The 21,606-nt window shown below is 41.3% G+C and overlaps 1 protein-coding gene across 1 annotated transcript in view; it reads right to left on the minus strand.

Moving 5' to 3' along the window:
• Positions 1-21,606, minus strand: part of LOC106596897 (collagen alpha-1(XI) chain) — a 184,425-nt gene that overhangs the window by 33,393 nt on the left and 129,426 nt on the right. Inside the window, exons 40-47 of the mRNA XM_045714451.2 lie at positions 16,579-16,686; positions 16,311-16,418; positions 13,111-13,164; positions 12,070-12,123; positions 8,138-8,245; positions 4,683-4,736; positions 3,544-3,597; positions 1,658-1,765 (exon numbers count right to left, since the gene is read on the minus strand). Coding sequence (XP_045570407.2) covers positions 1,658-1,765; positions 3,544-3,597; positions 4,683-4,736; positions 8,138-8,245; positions 12,070-12,123; positions 13,111-13,164; positions 16,311-16,418; positions 16,579-16,686 — 648 coding nt within the window. The remainder of the gene's footprint in view (positions 1-1,657; positions 1,766-3,543; positions 3,598-4,682; positions 4,737-8,137; positions 8,246-12,069; positions 12,124-13,110; positions 13,165-16,310; positions 16,419-16,578; positions 16,687-21,606) is intronic.

The following is a 21,606-nucleotide window of genomic DNA, read 5'->3' on the forward strand; positions in this document are numbered from 1 at the left end:
AGCCAGGCTAGAAGAGTTGGATACAGTAAGGACCAGCCAGACTAGAAGAGTTGACTACAGTAAGGACCAGCCAGGCTAGAAGAGTTGACTACAGAAAGGACCAGCCAGGCTAGAAGAGTTGACTACAGTAAGGCCCAGCCAGGCTAGAAGAGTTGGATACAGTAAGGACCAGCCAGACTAGAAGAGTTGACTACAGTAAGGACCAGCCAGGCTAGAAGAGTTGACTACAGTAAGGACCAGCCAGGCTAGAAGAGTTGACTACAGTAAGGACCAGCCAGGCTAGAAGAGTTGGATACAGTAAGGACCAGCCAGGCTAGAAGAGTTGGATACAGTAAGGACCAGCCAGACTAGAAGAGTTGACTACAGTAAGGACCAGCCAGGCTAGAAGAGTTGGCTACAGTAAGGACCAGCCAGACTAGAAGAGTTGGATACAGTAAGGACCAGCCAGGCTAGAAGAGTTGGATACAGTAAGGACCAGCCAGGCTAGAAGAGTTGGATACAGTAAGGACCAGCCAGACTAGAAGAGTTGGATACAGTAAGGACCAGCCAGACTAGAAGAGTTGGATACAGTAAGGACCAGCCAGGCTAGAAGAGTTGACTACAGTAAGGACCAGCCAGACTAGAAGAGTTGACTACAGTAAGGACCAGCCAGACTAGAAGAGTTGGATACAGTAAGGACCAGCCAGACTAGAAGAGTTGACTACAGTAAGGACCAGCCAGGCTAGAAGAGTTGACTACAGTAAGGACCAGCCAGACTAGAAGAGTTGACTACAGTAAGGACCAGCCAGGCTAGAAGAGTTGGATACAGTAAGGACCAGCCAGACTAGAAGAGTTGGATACAGTAAGGACCAGCCAGACTAGAAGAGTTGACTACAGTAAGGACCAGCCAGACTAAACGAGTTGGATACAGTAAGGACCAGCCAGACTAAACGAGTTGACTACAGTAAGGACCAGCCAGACTAGAAGAGTTGGATACAGTAAGGACCAGCCAGGCTAGAAGAGTTGGATACAGTAAGGACCAGCCAGACTAGAAGAGTTGACTACAGTAAGGACCAGCCAGACTAGAAGAGTTGACTACAGTAAGGACCAGCCAGACTAGAAGAGTTGGATACAATGAGGGCGTGTCGTACAAAACAAAGTCATCAGCGGTTGGATCATCTCTAACCAATCAGAGTATAAAAGAGAACGACGCATTTTTCAAAACGTCGCTTTACACACGTGTGTTCTGGCTCTGGTCCAAACCCATCGGTTTCTGGGACCAATCAGAACGGTTAGAATGTGTTTGCGTTCTAGACAATCGTTGGGGAGACACTCATCGCAGAGAAGAAACTAACGTCCGTCGCATGGCCAGAGTAAGGAGTATGGGTAGCCAGGAAAACTGTACATAGCCCCCCGTCTTTCCCCTAAAGCTGTGACTCATCAGAAGGGGACGCAGTAAGAGGAAGGATTCTCTACTGTGACTGTCACAGATAATAAACAATGCTCAATTACAGCTGCAATTAAGAAATATGAACAACCTCGATTTGTAACCTAATCACACACTGCTATGCATAAATGACAATACTATACACTAAGAAATGTTGTGTTTTTTCCCCCTGTTTTATCTGTTCTAATTATCATTTATCATTTGTGTATTTGAATCAAACGGGATACTTACTCCACCACCAGGCTCTCCTGATGGTCCCGGGTTGCCAGCTTCACCGCTTTCTCCCTTTTCTCCATTACCTCCCATAGAACCCACTCCACCAGGAGGGCCTTGAGCACCCTGTGGATAGGATACAAAACAACCAATCAATCAACCATCCAACCAATCAACCATCCAACCAATCAACCATCCAACCAATCAACCATCCAACCAATCAACCATCCAACCAACCATCCATCCAATCAACCAATCAACCAATCAATCAACCATCCAACCAATCAACCAATCAACCAATCAACCATCCAACCAATCAACCATCCAACCAATCAACCATCCAACCAATCAACCAATCAACCAATCAACCATCCAACCAATCAACCAATCAACCAATCAACCAATCAACCATCCAACCAATCAACCATCCAACCAATCAACCATCCAACCAATCAACCAATCAACCAATCAACCAATCAACCAATCAACCATCCAATCAACCAATCAACCAATCAATCAACCAACCAATCAATCAACCATCCAACCAATCAACCATCCAACCAATCAACCAATCAACCAATCAACCAATCAACCATCCAATCAACCAATCAACCAACCAATCAACCATCCAACCAATCAACCATCCAACCAATCAACCAATCAACCAATCAACCAATCAACCATCCAATCAACCAATCAACCAATCAATCAACCATCCAACCAATCAACCAATCAACCAATCAACCAATCAACCATCCAACCAATCAACCAATCAACCAATCAATCAACCAACCAATCAATCAACCATCCAACCAATCAACCATCCAACCAATCAACCAATCAATCAACCAACCAATCAATCAACCATCCAACCAATCAACCATCCAACCAATCAACCATCCATCCAATCAACCAATCAACCAATCAATCAACCATCCAACCAATCAACCAATCAACCAATCAACCATCCAACCAATCAACCAATCAACCAATCAATCAACCAACCAATCAATCAACCATCCAACCAATCAACCATCCAACCAATCAACCAATCAACCATCCAATCAACCAATCAACCAATCAATCAACCATCCAACCAACCAACCAATCAACCAATGAACCATCCAACCAATCAACCAATACATTAACCAACCAACCAATTAATCAACCAACCAATCAAATAACCAACCAATCAATCATCCAGTCAACCAATCAACCAACCAATACATTAACCAACCAATCAACCAACCAATCAACCAACCAACCAACCAACCAATCAGCCAAGCAATCAACAAATCAATCAATACATCAACCAACCAACCAATTAAACCCACCAACCAACCAAATAACCAATCAATCAATCAATCAATCAATCAATCAATCAATCAATCAATCAATCAATCAATCAATCAATACATCAACCAACCAACCAATTAAACCACCAACCAACCAAATAACCAATCAATCAATCAATCAATCAATCATAAAAAACGTCAGGTCATCATAACACAGGGTATGGAGCCACATGTAGTGTAATGACATGTTAAACTATTCATAATAATAATATACTCTAGTGTAATGACATGTTAAACTATTCAGAATAATAATAATATACTCTAGTGTAATGACATGTTAAACTATTCAGAATAATAATAATATACCTCTAATGTAATGACATGTTAAACTATTCATAATAATAATAATATACTTCAATGTAATGGACATGTTAAACTATTCAGAATAATAATATACTCTAGTGTAATGACATGTTAAACTATTCATAATAATTATAATATACTCTAGTGTAATGACATGTTAAACTATTCATAATAATTATAATATACTCTAATGTAATGACATGTTAAACTATTCAGAATAATAATATTGAATATTCAGACACTTACGTCAGCTCCACTAGAACCCTGGGGACCTCTGGGACCTGGAGGACCAGGTGGACCCTGTCAACGTAAACAATCAACAATAACACCATGTCAACGTAAACAATCAACAATAACGCCATGTCAACGTAAACAATCAACAATAACACCATGTCAACGTAAACAATCAACAATAACACCATGTCAACGTAAACAATCAACAATAACACCATGTCAACGTAAACAATCAACAATAACACCATGTCAACGTAAACAATCAACAATAACACCATGTCAACGAAAACAATCAACAATAACACCATGTCAACGTAAACAATCAACAATAACACCATGTCAACGTAAACAATCAACAATAACACCATGTCAACGTAAACAATCAACAATAACACCATGTCAACGTAAACAATCAACAATAACGCCATGTCAACATAAACAATCAACAATAACACCATGTCAACGTAAACAATCAACAATAACACCATGTCAACGTAAACAATCAACAATAACACCATGTCAACGTAAACAATCAACAATAACACCATGTCAACGTAAACAATCAACAATAACACCATGTCAACGTAAACAATCAACAATAACACCATGTCAACGTAAACAATCAACAATAACACCATGTCAACGTAAACAATCAACAATAACACCATGTCAACGTAAACAATCAACAATAACACCATGTCAACGTAAACAATCAACAATAACACCATGTCAACGAAAACAATCAACAATAACACCATGTCAACGTAAACAATCAACAATAACACCATGTCAACGTAAACAATCAACAATAACACCATGTCAACGTAAACAATCAACAATAACACCATGTCAACATAAACAATCAACAATAACACCATGTCAACGTAAACAATCAACAATAACACCATGTCAACGAAAACAATCAACAATAACACCATGTCAACGAAAACAATCAACAATAACACCATGTCAACGTAAACAATCAACAATAACGCCATGTCAACATAAACAATCAACAAGAAGACCCTATCAACATAAACAACAATAAACATTAAGACCGTGACATCACAACAACAGGCTAGATCTAATCAAGTAGCTTGGATCTACTTGGACATCTGTACTCTGGTGTGATTCCAAAATGGCTGCCTTACCATTGGGCCGACGTCCCCGTTCTCTCCCTTCTCTCCTGATGTACCAGGCAGCCCCTGAAAAAAAAGGAGAGACACTCTTTAATACTCAACAACAAAGACGTGTTCACATTGAATAATGTATCGTGGTCGGCAATGATGACACCGATATGAAATGGATACGGGCAGCTCTTAACATTTCATTATACTATTTTTTCTAGCTTTCCTAACAACATATCAATAACACTGATTACACAATATACATATTTTATATGACATATTTATCATACAGTAGCATAACAGAAATGAACTCAAACATTCATTAGAAATGCATGCTTTTGTACAATTGAGTGTTCAGAGATCCACACGCATCGCACTGCAGCATAATACTGTGTAATACTGTGTGTGTGTGTGTGTGTGTGTGTGTGTGTGTGTGTGTGTGTGTGTGTGTGTGTGTGTTCATGTTGAACACATGAACAAACCCAAAACTCTTGCAGAATAAAGACATAATTATTCAGCAGGAACACCTAGGTAATTATGGTCTACGGGAGGCCTGGTTGAAATCACACCATCTAAATTACAAGCTGCGATGTGATTTGTCAACATCCACAGGAAACAGGAACTAAAGCTAGCTGAAGACAATCAGTTGTTTTCTTGTGTTGTAAAGAGAGGCAAAGAGAGTGAGAGAGAGACAGAGAGAGACAGAGAGAAACAGAGACAGAGAGAGAGCGAGAGCGAGAGAAACAGAGACAGAGAGAGATAGAGACAGAGAGAGAGAGACGAGAGAGAGAGAGAGAGAGAGACAGAGCGAAACAGAGACAGAGAGAGCGAGAGAAAGAGAGAGAGAGAGAGAGGGAGAAACAGAGACACAGAGAGAGAGAGAAACAGAGACAGAGACAGAGAGAGAGAGAGAGAGAGAGAGAGAGAGAGAGAGAGAGAGAGAGAGAGAGAGAGAGAGAGAGAGAAAGTGGGAGAGAGGGAAAACTGTAATTGATATGTGGGCGTAATAATACAGTTGTAATAGGTTATTTTCAAACTGAACTGACAGGAATATCACTGTAAGCATTGCATGTGTGTGTGTGCGTGTGCATGTGTGTGCGTGTGTGTGCGTGTGCGTGTGTGTGCGTGCCCGTGTGTGTGTGTATGCGTGCGCGTGCGTGCGTGCGCATACACGTGCGTGTGCGTGCGCCTGCGTGCGTGTGTGTGTGTGTGTGTGTTGAATTAATGATTTCAGATGGGTGGGTATTAATGGCTGTGATTTGATAGCTGAAAGCTGTTATTCCAAAAGGCTGGAATGTGTTTGCATTGGTAGTGGACATCTAAAACCAAGCGTATGCTGGAGCTTAGGAGGGACAGAGATATACACTAGACGAGCAGAGTAAATATCACATTTTGATGACCCTTCAGACAGTATTTCCATTGACTGAGCATTGCAGCGCTGCAGAAAGAGTAGGGAAATGCCAACGCATAAAGTCAACATTTATGGATTCATTCGGTCTGAACTGAGGCATTTCAGTCTTCCTCAAATGCCAAAAAGATGTATCAGGTGTGTGTGTGTGTGTGTGTGTGTGTGTGTGTGTGTGTGTGTGTGTGTGTGTGTGTGTGTGTGTGTGTGTCTGTTTGTGTGTGCTGTCAGAGCCTTTGTTAGGTCCTTGTGTTGTCATGTAGGTCTGGGAAGGCCCTGGGGCCAACACATTACTGTGTTGATTATAATGGGATATGGCTGGAAACCAATGGAGACTCTCCCAGTGAAATTAGTCCACAGGCAGAATGGCTGGAAACCAATGGAGACTCTCCCAGTAACATTAGTCCACAGGCAGAATGACTGGAAACCAATGGAGACTCTCCCAGTAACTTTAGTCCACAGGCAGAATGACTGGAAACCAATGGAGACTCTCCCAGTGAAATTAGTCCACAGGCAGAATGGCTGGAAACCAATGGAGACTCTCCCAGTAACATTAGTCCACAGGCAGAATGACTGGAAACCAATGGAGACTCTCCCAGTAACTTTAGTCCACAGGCAGAATGACTGGAAACCAATGGAGACTCTCCCAGTAACTTTAGTCCACAGGCAGAATGACTGGAAACCAATGGAGACTCTCCCAGTAACATTAGTCCACTGGCAGAATGACTGGAACCCAGTGTCAGCCAATCACAAGAGTTAGAGGCGTGACTTTCAGTTTGTTATTTTTGGCCACCCGTGAGAGTGAATGTCATTCCAGGTAACGTGTTGTGATGTATTCGTTATTTAAAGTTAAACTCATACACGGCCAGTACTAAATCTGTAATCATACCTGCATAAAGAGCATGTGATACAATGGATACAATGTATCAATAGTTGTGTTATTAGTCATATATAAAGAATGTGTTTGGAGTTATTATTTCATGTTATTGAACCAACTTAATTTCTTGATTTAGAGGGAAGGTATTTAATTGTTTGTAAGCCAATTGAAGAAATTTGAATTGGTACAGTAATTCCAAAGTGAAAAATCAACTTGCAACAACATGACAAATTGGTTTGTACTGTATATACATCAAACATCAGGATTTATGTTCTTTATTAAACATTATTTAAATTTAACTAGGCAAGTCAGTAAAGAACAAATTGTTATTTACAATGACGGCCTACCCCGGCCAAACCCGACGCTGGGCCAATTGTGCGTCGCTCTATGGGACTCCCAATCACGACTGGATGTGATTGGAATCCAGCCTGGATTCAAACCAGGGTCTGTAGTAACGCCTCTAGCACTGAGATGCAGAGCCTTTAGACCGCTGAGGCCACTCGGGATATTAGGTATTGAATGTTGAAAGAAATAGGCTGCAACTTGAAAAATAGGTTTGTTAACGATGAAATAGAACCATTGGTATTGAATCATATATTTCAACAAATGTACTTTTTTTTTCAATTGAGAAAAAATCGAACATATTTACTTGCAACCAATTAAAGAGATGTTTTTTTTTTAGGTGGATCCAAAGACTAATTTTGACAGTGTAGTACATACCACTAATACAATGCATCAACGTTTTCTGTTTTGCTGTAAACTACATAATGTGAGAATTATAGAGGAGAGATGAACTGAAGCCAACGATGGCGATGCCTGATGCCCGACGCTGTTTGTGTGTGTGTGTGTGTGTGTGTGTGTGTGTGTGTGTGTGTGTGTGTGTGTGTGTGTGTGTGTGTGTGTGTGTGTGTGTGTGTGTGTGTGTGTGTGTGTGTGTGTGTGTGTGTGTGTGCAGTGTGTGTGTGTGTGTGCGTGTGCGTGTGTGTGTGCGTGTGTGTTTCTGTGTGTTTCTGTGTGTGTTGTGTGTGTGTGTGTGTGCAGTGTGTGTGTGTGTGTGTGCAGTGTGTGTGTGTGTGTGTGTGTGTGTGTGTGTGTGTGTGTGTGTGCAGTGTGTGTGTGTGTGTGTGTGCAGTGTGTGCAGTGTGTGTGTGTGTGCAGTGTGTGTGTGTAGTGTGTGTGCATGATGTGTAGTCGTACCTGCAGTCCGATGGGCCCAGGTAGCCCAGGGAATCCTCTGGATCCTTCGTCTCCCTTCTGGCCAAACATACCCTGCTGACCCCTGGGTCCTGACTCACCATCACTACCCTGGAAGGCAGAGAGCAGAGGTCAAGAGTTAGTGGAATCAGTACAGTATTCTAGCTGGAGGCCTGAGAGGAAGTGAGGAGCTGAAATGTGCTGACTTAATTTGTGGGAGTACCACATGGCTACAGGTTGGTTAGATAGATAGATAGATAGATAGATAGATAGATAGATAGATAGATAGATAGATAGATAGATAGATAGATAGATAGATAGATAGATAGATAGATAGATAGATAGATAGATAGATAGATAGATAGATAGATAGATAGATAGATAGATAGATAGATAGATAGATAGATAGATAGATAGATAGATAGATAGATAGATAGATAGATAGATAGATAGATAGATAGATAGATAGATAGATAGATAGATAGATAGAGCGAGAGAGAGGGAGCGAGAGAGAGAGAGAGAGAGAGAGAGAGAGAGAGACAGAGACAGAGAGACAGAGACAGAGAGACAGAGACAGAGCGAGAGAGAGAGAGAGAGAGCTGAGATAGTGAGTAGGTGGAGGCTGAGGGGTTGTGTTGTGTTGGGTTGCCTTTAGGGGGTGGGAATAGGCAGTATTCTATGTTTTGGATCTGACCTGACCTGCGGAGATCTGAGTTGAAGTTGAACGGCACCCTATTAGCTATGTAGTGCACTACTTTTGACCAGAAGCCTATGGGTAGTAATGCACTATAAAAGGGAAGGGAAATAGGGTGTAATTTGAGATAGGATAGTTTTGCTTGGCCAGAATAACAGCCCAGTACATGGAGGACTGTGGAGTTTGGCTTGTGAGACCAGTGTAAAAGCTACTGCAGGATTGAGACATCATGTAGAGGTTTGAGAGACGGTTGCTGTTTCAAGGGAACAGTAAGACTTTAGCTAACTATTACAACTGTCTTCTCAGTAGACACAGCTTTGAAAGTCAGGTACAAATCTGTATCTATAAGTCTATATTTATCTATATTTCTGTGCTTTAACATCCTAACCAGATGTTCTGGGGGCTGATCTTTCTGTGCTTTAACATCCTGACCAGAGACATGTATGAAACATCAGTGTTTTGGAACATAGAGCTGGTAGGCTTGTTGTAGTCTCACTGTAGACTTGTTGTAGTCTTTTTATAGTCTTGTTGTATTCTCACTGTAGTCTTGTTGTAGTCTCACTGTAGACTTGTTGTAGTCTTTTTATAGTCTTGTTGTTGTCTTTAAATAGTCTTGTTGTAGTCTCGCTGTAGTTTTGTTGTAGTCTTGTTGTAGTCTCTGTAGTCTTGTTGTAGTCTTTCTATAGTCTTGCTGTAGGCTTGCTGTAGTCTTGTTGTAGTCTTTCTATAGTCTTGCTGTAGGCTTGCTGTAGTCTTGTTGTAGTCTTTCCCTAGGCTTGTTGTAGTCTTGTTGTAGTCTTTCCCTAGGCTTGCTGTAGTCTTGTTGTTCTACTCTCATACTAGACCAAGGTAGTTTTGGTCTTGGGCATTTGGGTACTAAAGAAGATAAACCACTCCCACAGAATTCACAGCTGCAGCCAGTCAGCTTAATCAGTCCATTTGATATAATCAGATTTTGGTCATATTTAGGCTGGGAGTGCAACCTGGCTCTGGCAGTGTGTCTCAGTAGGCAGGTCATTGCCCCACCAGACAGAGACCTAGGCGATGTTCGTAAATAGAAACCTATTCCCTATGTAGGGCCGATAGGATATATGGAATAGGGTGCCAATTGGGATGAAGGCCTAGACATGATCTAATAATATGACAGATAATATTACTGTCCTGATCACCTGCAGCACTGAGCTGTGAAATGAAATGCCCTCTGACTACTGGACAGGGAGCAGAGTGGTGGAGGGGGGTGATGCTAAGGTCTAATACAGTGTTATTAAGAGAGTTGGTGTGACTATATTGGTGTTGGTGTGGCTATATGGTGTTGGTGTGGCTATATTGGTGTTGGTGTGGCTATATTGGTGTGACTATATTGGTGTTGGTGTGGCTATATTGGTGTGACTATATTGGTGTGACTATATTGGTGTTGGTGTGGCTATATTGATGTTGTTGTGACTATATTGATGTTGGTGTGGCCATATGGGTGTGACAATATTGGTGTTGGTGTGACTATATTGGTGTTGGTGTGACTATATTGGTGTTGGTGTGGCTATATTGGTGTTGGTGTGGCTATATTGGTGTTGGTGTGACTATATTGGTGTTGGTGTGACTATATTGGTGTTGGTGTGGCTATATTGGTGTGACTATATTGGTGTGACTATATGGGTGTGACTTTATTGGTGTGACTTTATTGGTGTGACTGTATTGATGTTGGTGTGACTATATTGGTGTGGCCATATGGGTGTGGCTATATTAATGTGACTATATTGGTGTGAATTTATTGGTGTGACTTTATGGGTGTGACTATATTGGTGTGACTATATGGGTGTGACTATATTAGTGTGACTATATTGGTGTTGGTGTGACTATATTGGTGTTGGTGTGACTATATTGGTGTGACTATATTGGTGTTGGTGTGACTATATGGGTGTGAATTTATTGGTGTGACTTTATGGGTGTGACTATATGGGTGTGACTATATGGGTGTGACTATATGGGTGTGACTATATTGGTGTGACTATATTGGTGTGAATTTATTGGTGTGACTTTATGGGTGTGACTATATGGGTGTGACTATATGGGTGTGACTATATTGGTGTGACTATATTGGTGTGACTATATGGTTGTGACTATATTGGTGTGACTATATTGGTGTGACTATATTGGTGTGAATTTATTGGTGTGACTATATGGGTGTGACTTTATGGGTGTGACTTTATGGGTGTGACTATATGGGTGTGACTATATGGGTGTGACTATATTGGTGTGACTATATTGGTGTGAATTTATTGGTGTGACTTTATGGGTGTGACTATATGGGTGTGACTATATGGGTGTGACTATATTGGTGTGACTATATTGGTGTGACTATATTGGTGTGACTATATGGGTGTGACTATATGGGTGTGACTATATTGGTGTGACTATATTGGTGTGAATTTATTGGTGTGACTATATGGGTGTGACTTTATGGGTGTGAATTTATTGGTGACTTTATTGGTGTGACTTTATGGGTGTGACTTTATGGGTGTGAATATATGGGTGTGAATATATGGGTGTGACTATATTGAAATAACAAGAGAGGGGGTGTTGTGTTATGGAGTGGTGTCTGTCTGAATACAGGTGCTGAGGAGAGGGCTGAATTATACCGCACAGTGCATTACTGTGTGGTTGTACTGTGTGGTTGTACTGTGTGGTTGTACTGTGTGGTTGTACTGTGTGGTTGTACTGTGTGGTTGTACTGTGTGGTTGAACTGCACAGTTGTACTGTGTGGTTGTACTGTGTGGTTGAACTGCACAGTTGTACTGTGTGGTTGTACTGTGTGGTTGTACTGTGTGGTTGTACTGTGTAGTTGTACTGTGTGGTTGTACTGTGTGGTTGTACTGTGTAGTTGTACTGTGTGGTTGTACTGTGTGGTTGTACTGTGTAGTTGTACTGTGTGGTTGTACTGTGCACTTGTACTGTGTGGTTGTACTGTGCGGTTGAACTGTCTGGTTGTACTGTGTGGTTGTTGTACTGTGTGGTTGTACTGTGTGGTTGTACTGTGTGGTTGTACTGTCTGGTTGTACTGTGTGGTTGTTGTACTGTGTGGTTGTATAGTGTGGTTGTACTGTGCGGTTGTACTGTGTGGTTGTACTGTGTGGTTGCAGTGGAATAACTTGAGAGTGGTGAGTTGAGGGCTGAGCTGAGCTGAGGGGTGACAGTTCAGGGTTGATGAGTTTGGTGAGAGGTTAAAGGTGAATTAATACTCACGGCAGGACCAGGAGCTCCGATGACACCTTGAAGACCAGATGGACCAGGAGGACCCTAGTCACCACCACCGAGACAGAGAGGACAACAGGGTTAACAACAGGGACAGAGACACAGTTAGTGACAGTGTCTTCACACGCTAAAGCACAACATTTATCTGTGGTTACTTTTATGATTTTAAATGAGCTGTCACCAACAATGGACAACCTTAAGGTCATTTGAGGTGACTGCAGGGCTGGCCCTAGCGAGATTTGGTTGGGGGGCCCCCATCTCGCAGCAAAACATTTTAGTAGCCCCCCCCCACTGGACTGACAGTGGAGAGGAAAAGATTTAAAATCAATTTTCTGCAATTGAAAAAAATGTTACCATGGAGTTTAGAGAAAATTTAGCAGTGTTTTGTCTTTTTAAAGCAAGTTTTTTGTAATTCTACACACTTTGGCATGGGACGGAGAGAACATCTTGCTTTTGCGTAACACGTTTCCTGCAATTCTACTCCTTTTGCCCTGTGGCAGAGCAATTTTTGTTTCCCCGGTTTAGAGCTAATTTCCTGCAATTATACACATTTTGCCATGACTTATACCATGTTAATATGATATCTGAGTGAGAGTGACTAACAAAAATCAATGGGGGCCCCTGGGAACATGCTCTGCGTGCCCGGTGGGAATTCGGCCATGATTACTACGAGTTTAGATAGCTGGCTAGACAAATTTACCAATCAAACATTTTTTGGCCGACATGGACTAATTGAGTAACTGTCAGTGACCGAAATAACATGACAAAAACTGCTGATGGAAAAATAAATTTCGGGAATTGCACTTTGTGTATTCTACTATTCTTACTCTCAACAGTAAGTCGAGACCCTGACTGAAACCCCCCCCCCCCCCCCAATTTTTTTTCAAAATATATTTTGGGGTCGGGGTCTCATTTCCTTGGATGATTTCTCATCCTCTGGTCTGTGCACCAGTACTGTCTTTTCTCTGATTTCTGGTGAAGTTTCTCTAGACATTTCCTTTCCTACACAAGGAAAATTTGATGAGAACTCACCTGTTCACCTTTGTCTGCTTTGCTTCCCTTCTGGCCAGGTTCACCAACCTCTCCCTGGGACAAAACACACAACAACAGTTATGATAACGATACCTATACATTGTCTTTATACTGTATAGCGCTAGGACTCAAAGACGCTTGGAAGTCCTATTTTATTTTAGCCCCTCATAAAATAATTTCTGCCTCGCTGTTTAGTCAAGTCCAATATTTTCCAACTGTCACCTTTACTGTGACTAGGTGGTAAATATTATTTGTGGAAATTTTAATTTGATTGGACAACAAAGACCCTGGGTTGGTGTTTGCAATTAATTGATTACTTGGCTCGGTCTATCCCTCTATTGGCACTCCCACTGTCACACTAACACTACGGAGGACGTGACAGGGATCTGAAATGTGTGATGGGTGTGTGTGTGTGTGTGTGTGTGTGTGTGTGTGTGTGTGTGTGTGCGTGCGTGCACGCACACGTGCATACAACTGCCTCTGCTAAAACATTTTCACACCAATCCATCACCATAACTTAACATGTCATAGAAAGTCATCGACACAAATAATATCTGCAATGTAAAACTCCTAACCCACATACTACACTACTGCACTATACTGCACAGCTAAACTACACTACTGCACTATACTGCACAGTACTACACCACTGTACTATACTATACTACTACACTACTGCACTATACTGCACAGTTAAACTACACTACTGCCCTATACTGTACAGTACTACACCACTATACTATACTATACTACTACACTACTGCACTATACTGCACAGTTAAACTACACTACTGCACTATACTGTACAGTACTACACCACTATACTATACTATACTACTACACTATACGGTACAGTACTATACGAAACTACACTACTGCACTATACTACACTACTACACTATACGGTACAGTACTATACTAAACTGCACTACTGCACTATACTGTACAGTACTATATTACTATACATTACTGCACTATACTGAACAGTACTATACTGAACTACACTACTACACTATACTGTATAGTACTATATTACTATACGAAACTACGCTACTGCACCATATTGTACCAGTACTATACGAAACTACACTACTGCACTATACTGTACAGTGCTATACTACTATACAATACTAGACTACTGCACAATACAGTATTATACTACTATACTATAATACAGTACATTACTGCACTATATTGTACAGTACTATACTACTATACTAAACCGCACCACTGCACTATACTGTACAGTACTATACTACATTACTGAACTATACTATACTACATTACTTCACTGTACTGTACAGTACTGTACTATATTACTTAACTATACTACTATACCATACCGTGCTGCTGAACTATACCGCACAGTAGTATACTACATTACTGAACTATACTACTATACCATACTACTGAACTATACTGTACAGTATTATACTACATTACTGAACTATACTACATTACTGAACTATACTACTATAATATACTACTTAACTATACTGTTCAGTATTGTACTACATTGCTGAACAATACTACAATACATTACTACACTGTACTGTACTGTACAGCACTATACTACATTGCTGCACTATACTTTACTGCATTACTAAACTGTACTGTACAGTACTGTTCTACATTACTGCACTGTACTAATGTAATATACAACATTACTGAACTATACTACTATACTATGCTACATTACTGAGCTATACTGTACTACATTACTGCACTATACTGTACTATACTGTACAGTACTATACTACATTACTGAACTATTACAGGGGCTGAGTCACTGGCTTACTGGTGCTCTTCCATGCAGTCCCTAGGAGGGGTGCGTCACTTGAGTGAGTCACTGACGTGGTCTTCCTGTCTGGGTTGGCGCCCACCCTTGGTTTGTGCCGTGGCGGAGATCTTTGTGGGCTATACTCTGCATTGTCTCAGGATGGTAAGTTGGTGGTTGAAGATATCTCTCTAGGGGTGTGGGGGCTGTGCTTTGGCAAAGTGGGTGGGGTTATATCCTGCCTGTTTGGCCCTGTCCGGGGGTATCATCAGATGGGGCCACAGTGTCTCACGAACCCTCCTGTCTCAGCCTCCAGTATTTATGCTGCAGTAGTTTATGTGTTGGGGGCCTAGTGTCAGTCTGTTATATCTGGAGTACTTTTCCTATCTTATCCGGTGTCCTGTGTGAATTTAAGTATGCTCTCTCTAATTCTTTCTTTCTCTCTTCTTTCTCTCTCCAGGAGGACCTGAGCCCTAGGACCATGCCTCAGGACTACCTGGCCTGATGACTCCTTGCTGTCCCCAGTCCACCTAGCCGTGCTGCTGCTCCAGTTTCAACTGTTCTGCCTGTGGCTATGGAACCCTGACCTGTTCACCAGATGTGCTACCTGTCCCAGACCTGCTGTTTTCAACTCTCTAGAGACAGCAGGGGTGGTAGAGATACTCTGAATGATCGGCTATGAAAAGCCAACTGACATTTATTCCTGAGGTGCTGACCTGTTGCACCCTCGACAACCACTGTGATTATTATTATTTGACCCTGCTGGTCATCTATGAACATTTGAACATCTTGGCCATGTTCTGTTATAATCTCCACCTGGCACAGCCAGAAGAGGACTGGCCACCCCTCATGGCCTGGTTCCTCTCTAGGTTTCTTCCTAGGTTCTGACTATACTACATTACTGCACTATACTGCACAGTACTGTGCTATATTACTGAACTATACTGTGCAGTACTACATTACTGCACTATACTGTACAGCACTATACTACATTACTGCACTATACTGTACAGTACTATACTACATTACTGCACTATACTGTACAGTACTGTGCTACATTACTGCACTATACTGTATAGTACTGTACTACATTACTGAACTACACTATACTGTGCTGTACAGTACTGTACTACATTACTGAACTATACTGTACAATACTGTACTACATTACTGCACTATACTGTACAGTACTATACTACATTACTGAACTATATGGTACAGTAATAAATATGCCATGTAGCAGATGCTTTTATCCAAAATGACTTAAAAGTCATACATGCATACTATATGTTTCCAGTGGGAATTGAACCCACGATCCAGGTGTTGCAAGTGCCATGTTCTACCAATGGAGCCACAGAGGACCATGTACTGTATTGTCCCTGTCCTCTCCAAGGGGGCCACAGAGGATTGTCTACAGTATTACCTTGTCTCCATCCTCTCCAGGGGGGCCTTGGGGGCCTGCAGGGCCAGGAAGACCAACAGGACCTTGGATACCGTCACGACCAGCTGGTCCCATGGGGCCTTTCTCTCCCTGTGGGGACAGGGGAGAACGAGTCAACATGTGGCCATAATAGACAAGAACATATCTTATCCTTCATCCTCTGATAGTAACACTACCAGATACACTAAAAGAGTTTGCGATATTAAAAGGCAGATATTGAAGCTATATGTCCAGGTGTGTGTGTACTCACCGGGCCTCCCTTCTCTCCTGCTGGTCCAGGACCTCCCTGAGGTCCGGTGCGTCCTGAAAGACCGATGGCACCTCCTGGACCGGCAGCACCTCTCTCTCCTGGAGAACCCTGCCAGCCAACAAAGACATCACAAGATCAACAGGAGGTGATCTTCACCTTCTTCATCTCATCATCATCATCATCATCATCAACAGGAGCCGATCTTCTAGCACCTTTGAGTGTCTTTCGGGTTTTATTCCAGTACACAAGCATACTATTTAGACTGAAGGTAATGTATCGGGCATTATAAGTGGTATGTTAGTGCAACGGACATCAACTTGCTTAGCGTTTAGCGCTTCCTCCTGATTCGGCTCACACTGATGCTAGAACCCAGGACCTCTGCTCTGCTCTCCCAAAGCTTCTTATCAGTCAGTTAAAAATTTGGCGACACTTCAATCTGAGGAGTAAGTTTCACGCATTCCCATGTGCAGTAGTTTGGATATTGGAACGAAGGAAAAGACTCAAAGTAGGATTATATTCCAAACATAGACTGGAACTAATGACGTCATACGGAGACACTCTTTCAGCACCTCAGGTGTGAAGTCAGTGTTTTCATTCAAAATGTCAAGACAAAACACTCCATTATTACAGGATTCTTTGAAGCTTCACCCTATTGACATTCCTCTACCAGAGACCGTGAGTGTGTTTCTTCTGTATTTGATGGGGACACACACGGGCCAGTCCAATTAAGATTTCTCTTCTAGCCCTAAAAGCGCCAACAGGGGTAAAAGAATATCCTAATTTCGAACCCGTTTTTTTTTTTTTTTATCCTTCTGAAATGGTGGGTCGTTGTTAAGATACTAGTAACCAAAAAAAAACTGAAACATTTGACCAGGGTTTCTGTGTTAATATGGAGGAATGAAAAATAACTCCTATTTTGTATATTAGTGGAGCACAGGCGGCTAAGCTGAAAATGTCAACTCAATAGCCAACTTTGTGATAAAAGCACCAAATTTGGCACAGAGGTTGATTGGCAGAGAGGTTGATTTGGCAGAGAGGTTGATTTGGCAGAGAGGTATATACCCTGAAAAGATGTGAAACCCCCAGATTTGGCTCATAGGAGGTGAGGCAGCCACTATGACTCAAAAAAAAAAAAAAAAAAAAATAACTGAAATACATATCTAGCTTGCAGTCAATGTCTCTAAACAAAGAGTAGAGTCTCATATTTCAGATGCTGAGTTAATAGTCAAAGTTACAGCTAACAGTCTAAAGGCACCGGCGCTCATATTGTCCATATCCCCCATATCCCCCATATCGCCCATATCCCCCATATCGCCCATATCCCCCATATCGCCCATATACCCCATATCGCTCATATCGCCCATATCCCCCATATCCCCATATCCCCCATATCGCTCATATCCCCATATCCCCCATATGCCCCATATCGCCCACATCCCCATATCGCCCATATCCTTCATATCGCTCATATCCCCATATCGCCCATATCCTTCATATCGCTCACATCCCCATATCGCCCATATCCTTCATATCGCCCATATCCTTCATATCGCTCATATCCCCATATCGCTCATATCCTTCATATCGCCCACATCCCCATATCGCCCATATCCTTCATATCGCTCATATCGCCCATATCCCCATATCCCCTATATCCCAAATATCGCCCATATCGGTAGCCATACTTGTATGTCAGATTAGCTAAAAATCGCCAATTTCTCAGCCTCTGAGTATCACAGAAACACAACACTTTGAATTAATAACAGACAAATGTTCATAACAAGTAGCAATGGATGAAATCGATCAAAATATCTGTCAAAAACATGAAAAATATACAAAACATGAACTTCGAAACATCAAATTTGACTATAAATTTGTGATTTCAATTTAAAATACATGCATATACAGTATCAGTCAAAAGTATGAACACACCTACTCATTCAATGGTTTTTCTTTATTTTTACTATTTTCTACATTGTAGAATAATAGTGAAGACATCAACACTATGAAATAGTTTCAGGAAACTAGGCATATGTCGAGGGTCACTACTTCCCAGGAGAGCCATTTGAATGTAAACTTTTTTTCCTTTATTAAAATGCGTTTTTTTGGGGGGGCAGCAATGCCTTCTCGAACATGTGAACTTTCATGTGCCTTAATAACAAACTTGTATGCCATCTGTAAATAGGAATAGCATTTTCAAATTACGAGCCTAGTTGGTTTAGCCACAGAAAAAGTGAGCAACCTTCCCGCTAGCCATGATTGGCTGAGATAATGAGTGGGCTGGACATGCCGAGAGATGAGTTTGGATTGGTCTGCCATGTAGCATGCTTCTATTTGAGCTGGTCAGTATGTGTAGGTAATCCTGTCTAACGAGGCTTTACATTTTTTTTATTGCGTAGTAAAACTACATAAGTGTTCCTCTCTACTTTCTGGAGGGCCGAGTTTTGAAATCAGTGGAATTAGAGTATGATAGCTAAGGAGATGGAGAAAACACCTGTCTCCAGATTACATCTTCAAGCTAAGGGCAACCGTGGCATCTGTGACAGGGAGACATGTCCATACATTAATTATGTATTTGGGTAAGAAAAAAAAAGAAAAAAAATAAAATAAAGAGAAATACATTTAAAAAAATTAAAAAATTCATGAAATGAAATGTATGCATTCACTACTCTGGATAAGAGCGTCTGGTAAATGACTAAAATGTAAAAAATGATAGTCTAGCGTTATGTGTATGGTCTTATTATGCCATTTGCATTGCTAGTTATAGCCTAATGTTAGCTAGCTAACATTGAACCTGGTTGGTTAGCTACCTGCAGATTCATGCAGGGTAGTAACATCATGAGTTGGGATTATGGGTCTTTGTTTAGCTAGCTAGCTAGCTAGCTACATGTCAAAATACTCAACTATGCAAGTAACCATTTCACTATAATGTTCATGATGTCACTGCAACAACTGTTGATAGATGTAGCTGGTAAATTTGTTCTGGCTATCTACTCTGATTTCAGACCACGGGTAAGATAGTCTAGCTAGTTACATTTTCAGATATTACACATTTCTAATTTTGACATCAAGTCTTTTCATTTCATGTTAAATTGTACTGATAGCTAGCTAACGTTAGCTGGCTGGCTCGCTAGCTAATGTTACGTGTGTGATCTTATTATTCATATCTCAGAGCCATTTGCTTGACTAGATATAGCCTAATGTCAGCTAGCTAACATTGAACCTGGTTGGTTAGCTACCTGCAGATTCATGCAGGGTAGTAACGTCATGAGTTGGGATTATGGGTCTTTGTTTAGCTAGCTAGCTAGCTACATGTCTTAACAAAATACTCCACTATGCAAGTAACCATTCCGGGATTGTGGAGGCCATTTCCCCTGGCCTCCACAATCACCCGACCTCAACCCAAGTGAGATGGTTTGGGATGAGTTGGACAGCAGAGTGAAGGAAAAGCAGTCAACAAGTGCTCAGCATATGTGGGAACTCCTTCAAGACTGTTGGAAAAGCATTCCTCATGAAGCTGGTTGAGAGAAAGTCAAGAGTGTGCAAAGCTGTCATCAAGGAAAAGGCTGGCTACTTTAAAGAATCTCAAATATAAAATATATTTTGATTGGTTTTACACTTTTTTGGTTACTATGTTTTTTCATAGTTTAGATGTCTTCACTAATATTCTACAATGTAGAAAATAGTAGAAATAAAGAAAAACCCTGGAATGAGTACAGGTGTGTCCAAACTTTTGACTGGTACGGTAGATATGTATAGTGTAATTGATGTGTATATAGATATATATAGTGTATATAGATATGTATTGTGTAATTGATGTGTCTATAGATATGAATTGTGTAATTGATGTGTCTATAGATGTGTATAGTGTAATTGTTTATTGACGTGTTCATGCAGGGCTCATCTGTGAAAGAGACTGTGGTCTCAGCATGAATCTTAAATAAAGGTTGAATAAAATAAATAAATACTTTGTGAGTGTGGGTAATTGTTAATGTGAACAACCATCAAATTAGAAGTAGTATTTTGAAAGGGATTGTAAAAAAAAAGTAGGGTGCACATTAATGTTATAAATGTATTGTTCTATTCATTGTTATCACATCAATTCAGGCAATTTATCAATATGGATTTAATGCACATGCGCAGGCACGCAGTGACTACCACAGACACACAACCACACACACACACACAGATACACAACCACACACACACACACACACACAGACACACAACCACAGATACACAACCACACACACACAGACACACAACCACACACAACCACACACAGACACACACACACAGACACACACACAGACACACAACCACAGATACACAACCACACACACACAGACACACAACCACAGATACACAACCACAGATACACAACAACAGATACACACACAGATACACACACACAGATACACAACCACAGATACACAACCACACACAAACACACAGATACACAACCACAGATACACACACAACCACACACACACACACACACACACACACACACACACACACACACACACACACACACACACACACACCACACACACACACACACACACACACACACACACAACCACAGATACACAACCACAGATACACAACCACACACACAACCACACACACACACACAGAGACACAACCACAGATACACAACCACACACACACACACAGATACACAACCACACACACACACAACCACACACACAACAACAGATACACAACCACATATACACAACCACACACACACACACACACACACACACACACACACACACACACACACACACACACACACACACACACACACACACACACACACCCACAGATACACAACCACACACACACAACCACACACACAACCACAGATACACAACAACAGATACACAACAACAGATACACAACCACAGATACACAACCACAGATACACAACCACAGATACACAACCACACACACACACACAGATACACAACAACAGATACACAACAACAGATACACAACCACAGATACACAACCACAGAT

Source organism: Salmo salar, chromosome 03 (genome assembly GCF_965601325.2).
Source record: "Salmo salar chromosome 03, fSalSal1, whole genome shotgun sequence".
Lineage (NCBI taxonomy): Eukaryota > Metazoa > Chordata > Actinopteri > Salmoniformes > Salmonidae > Salmo > Salmo salar.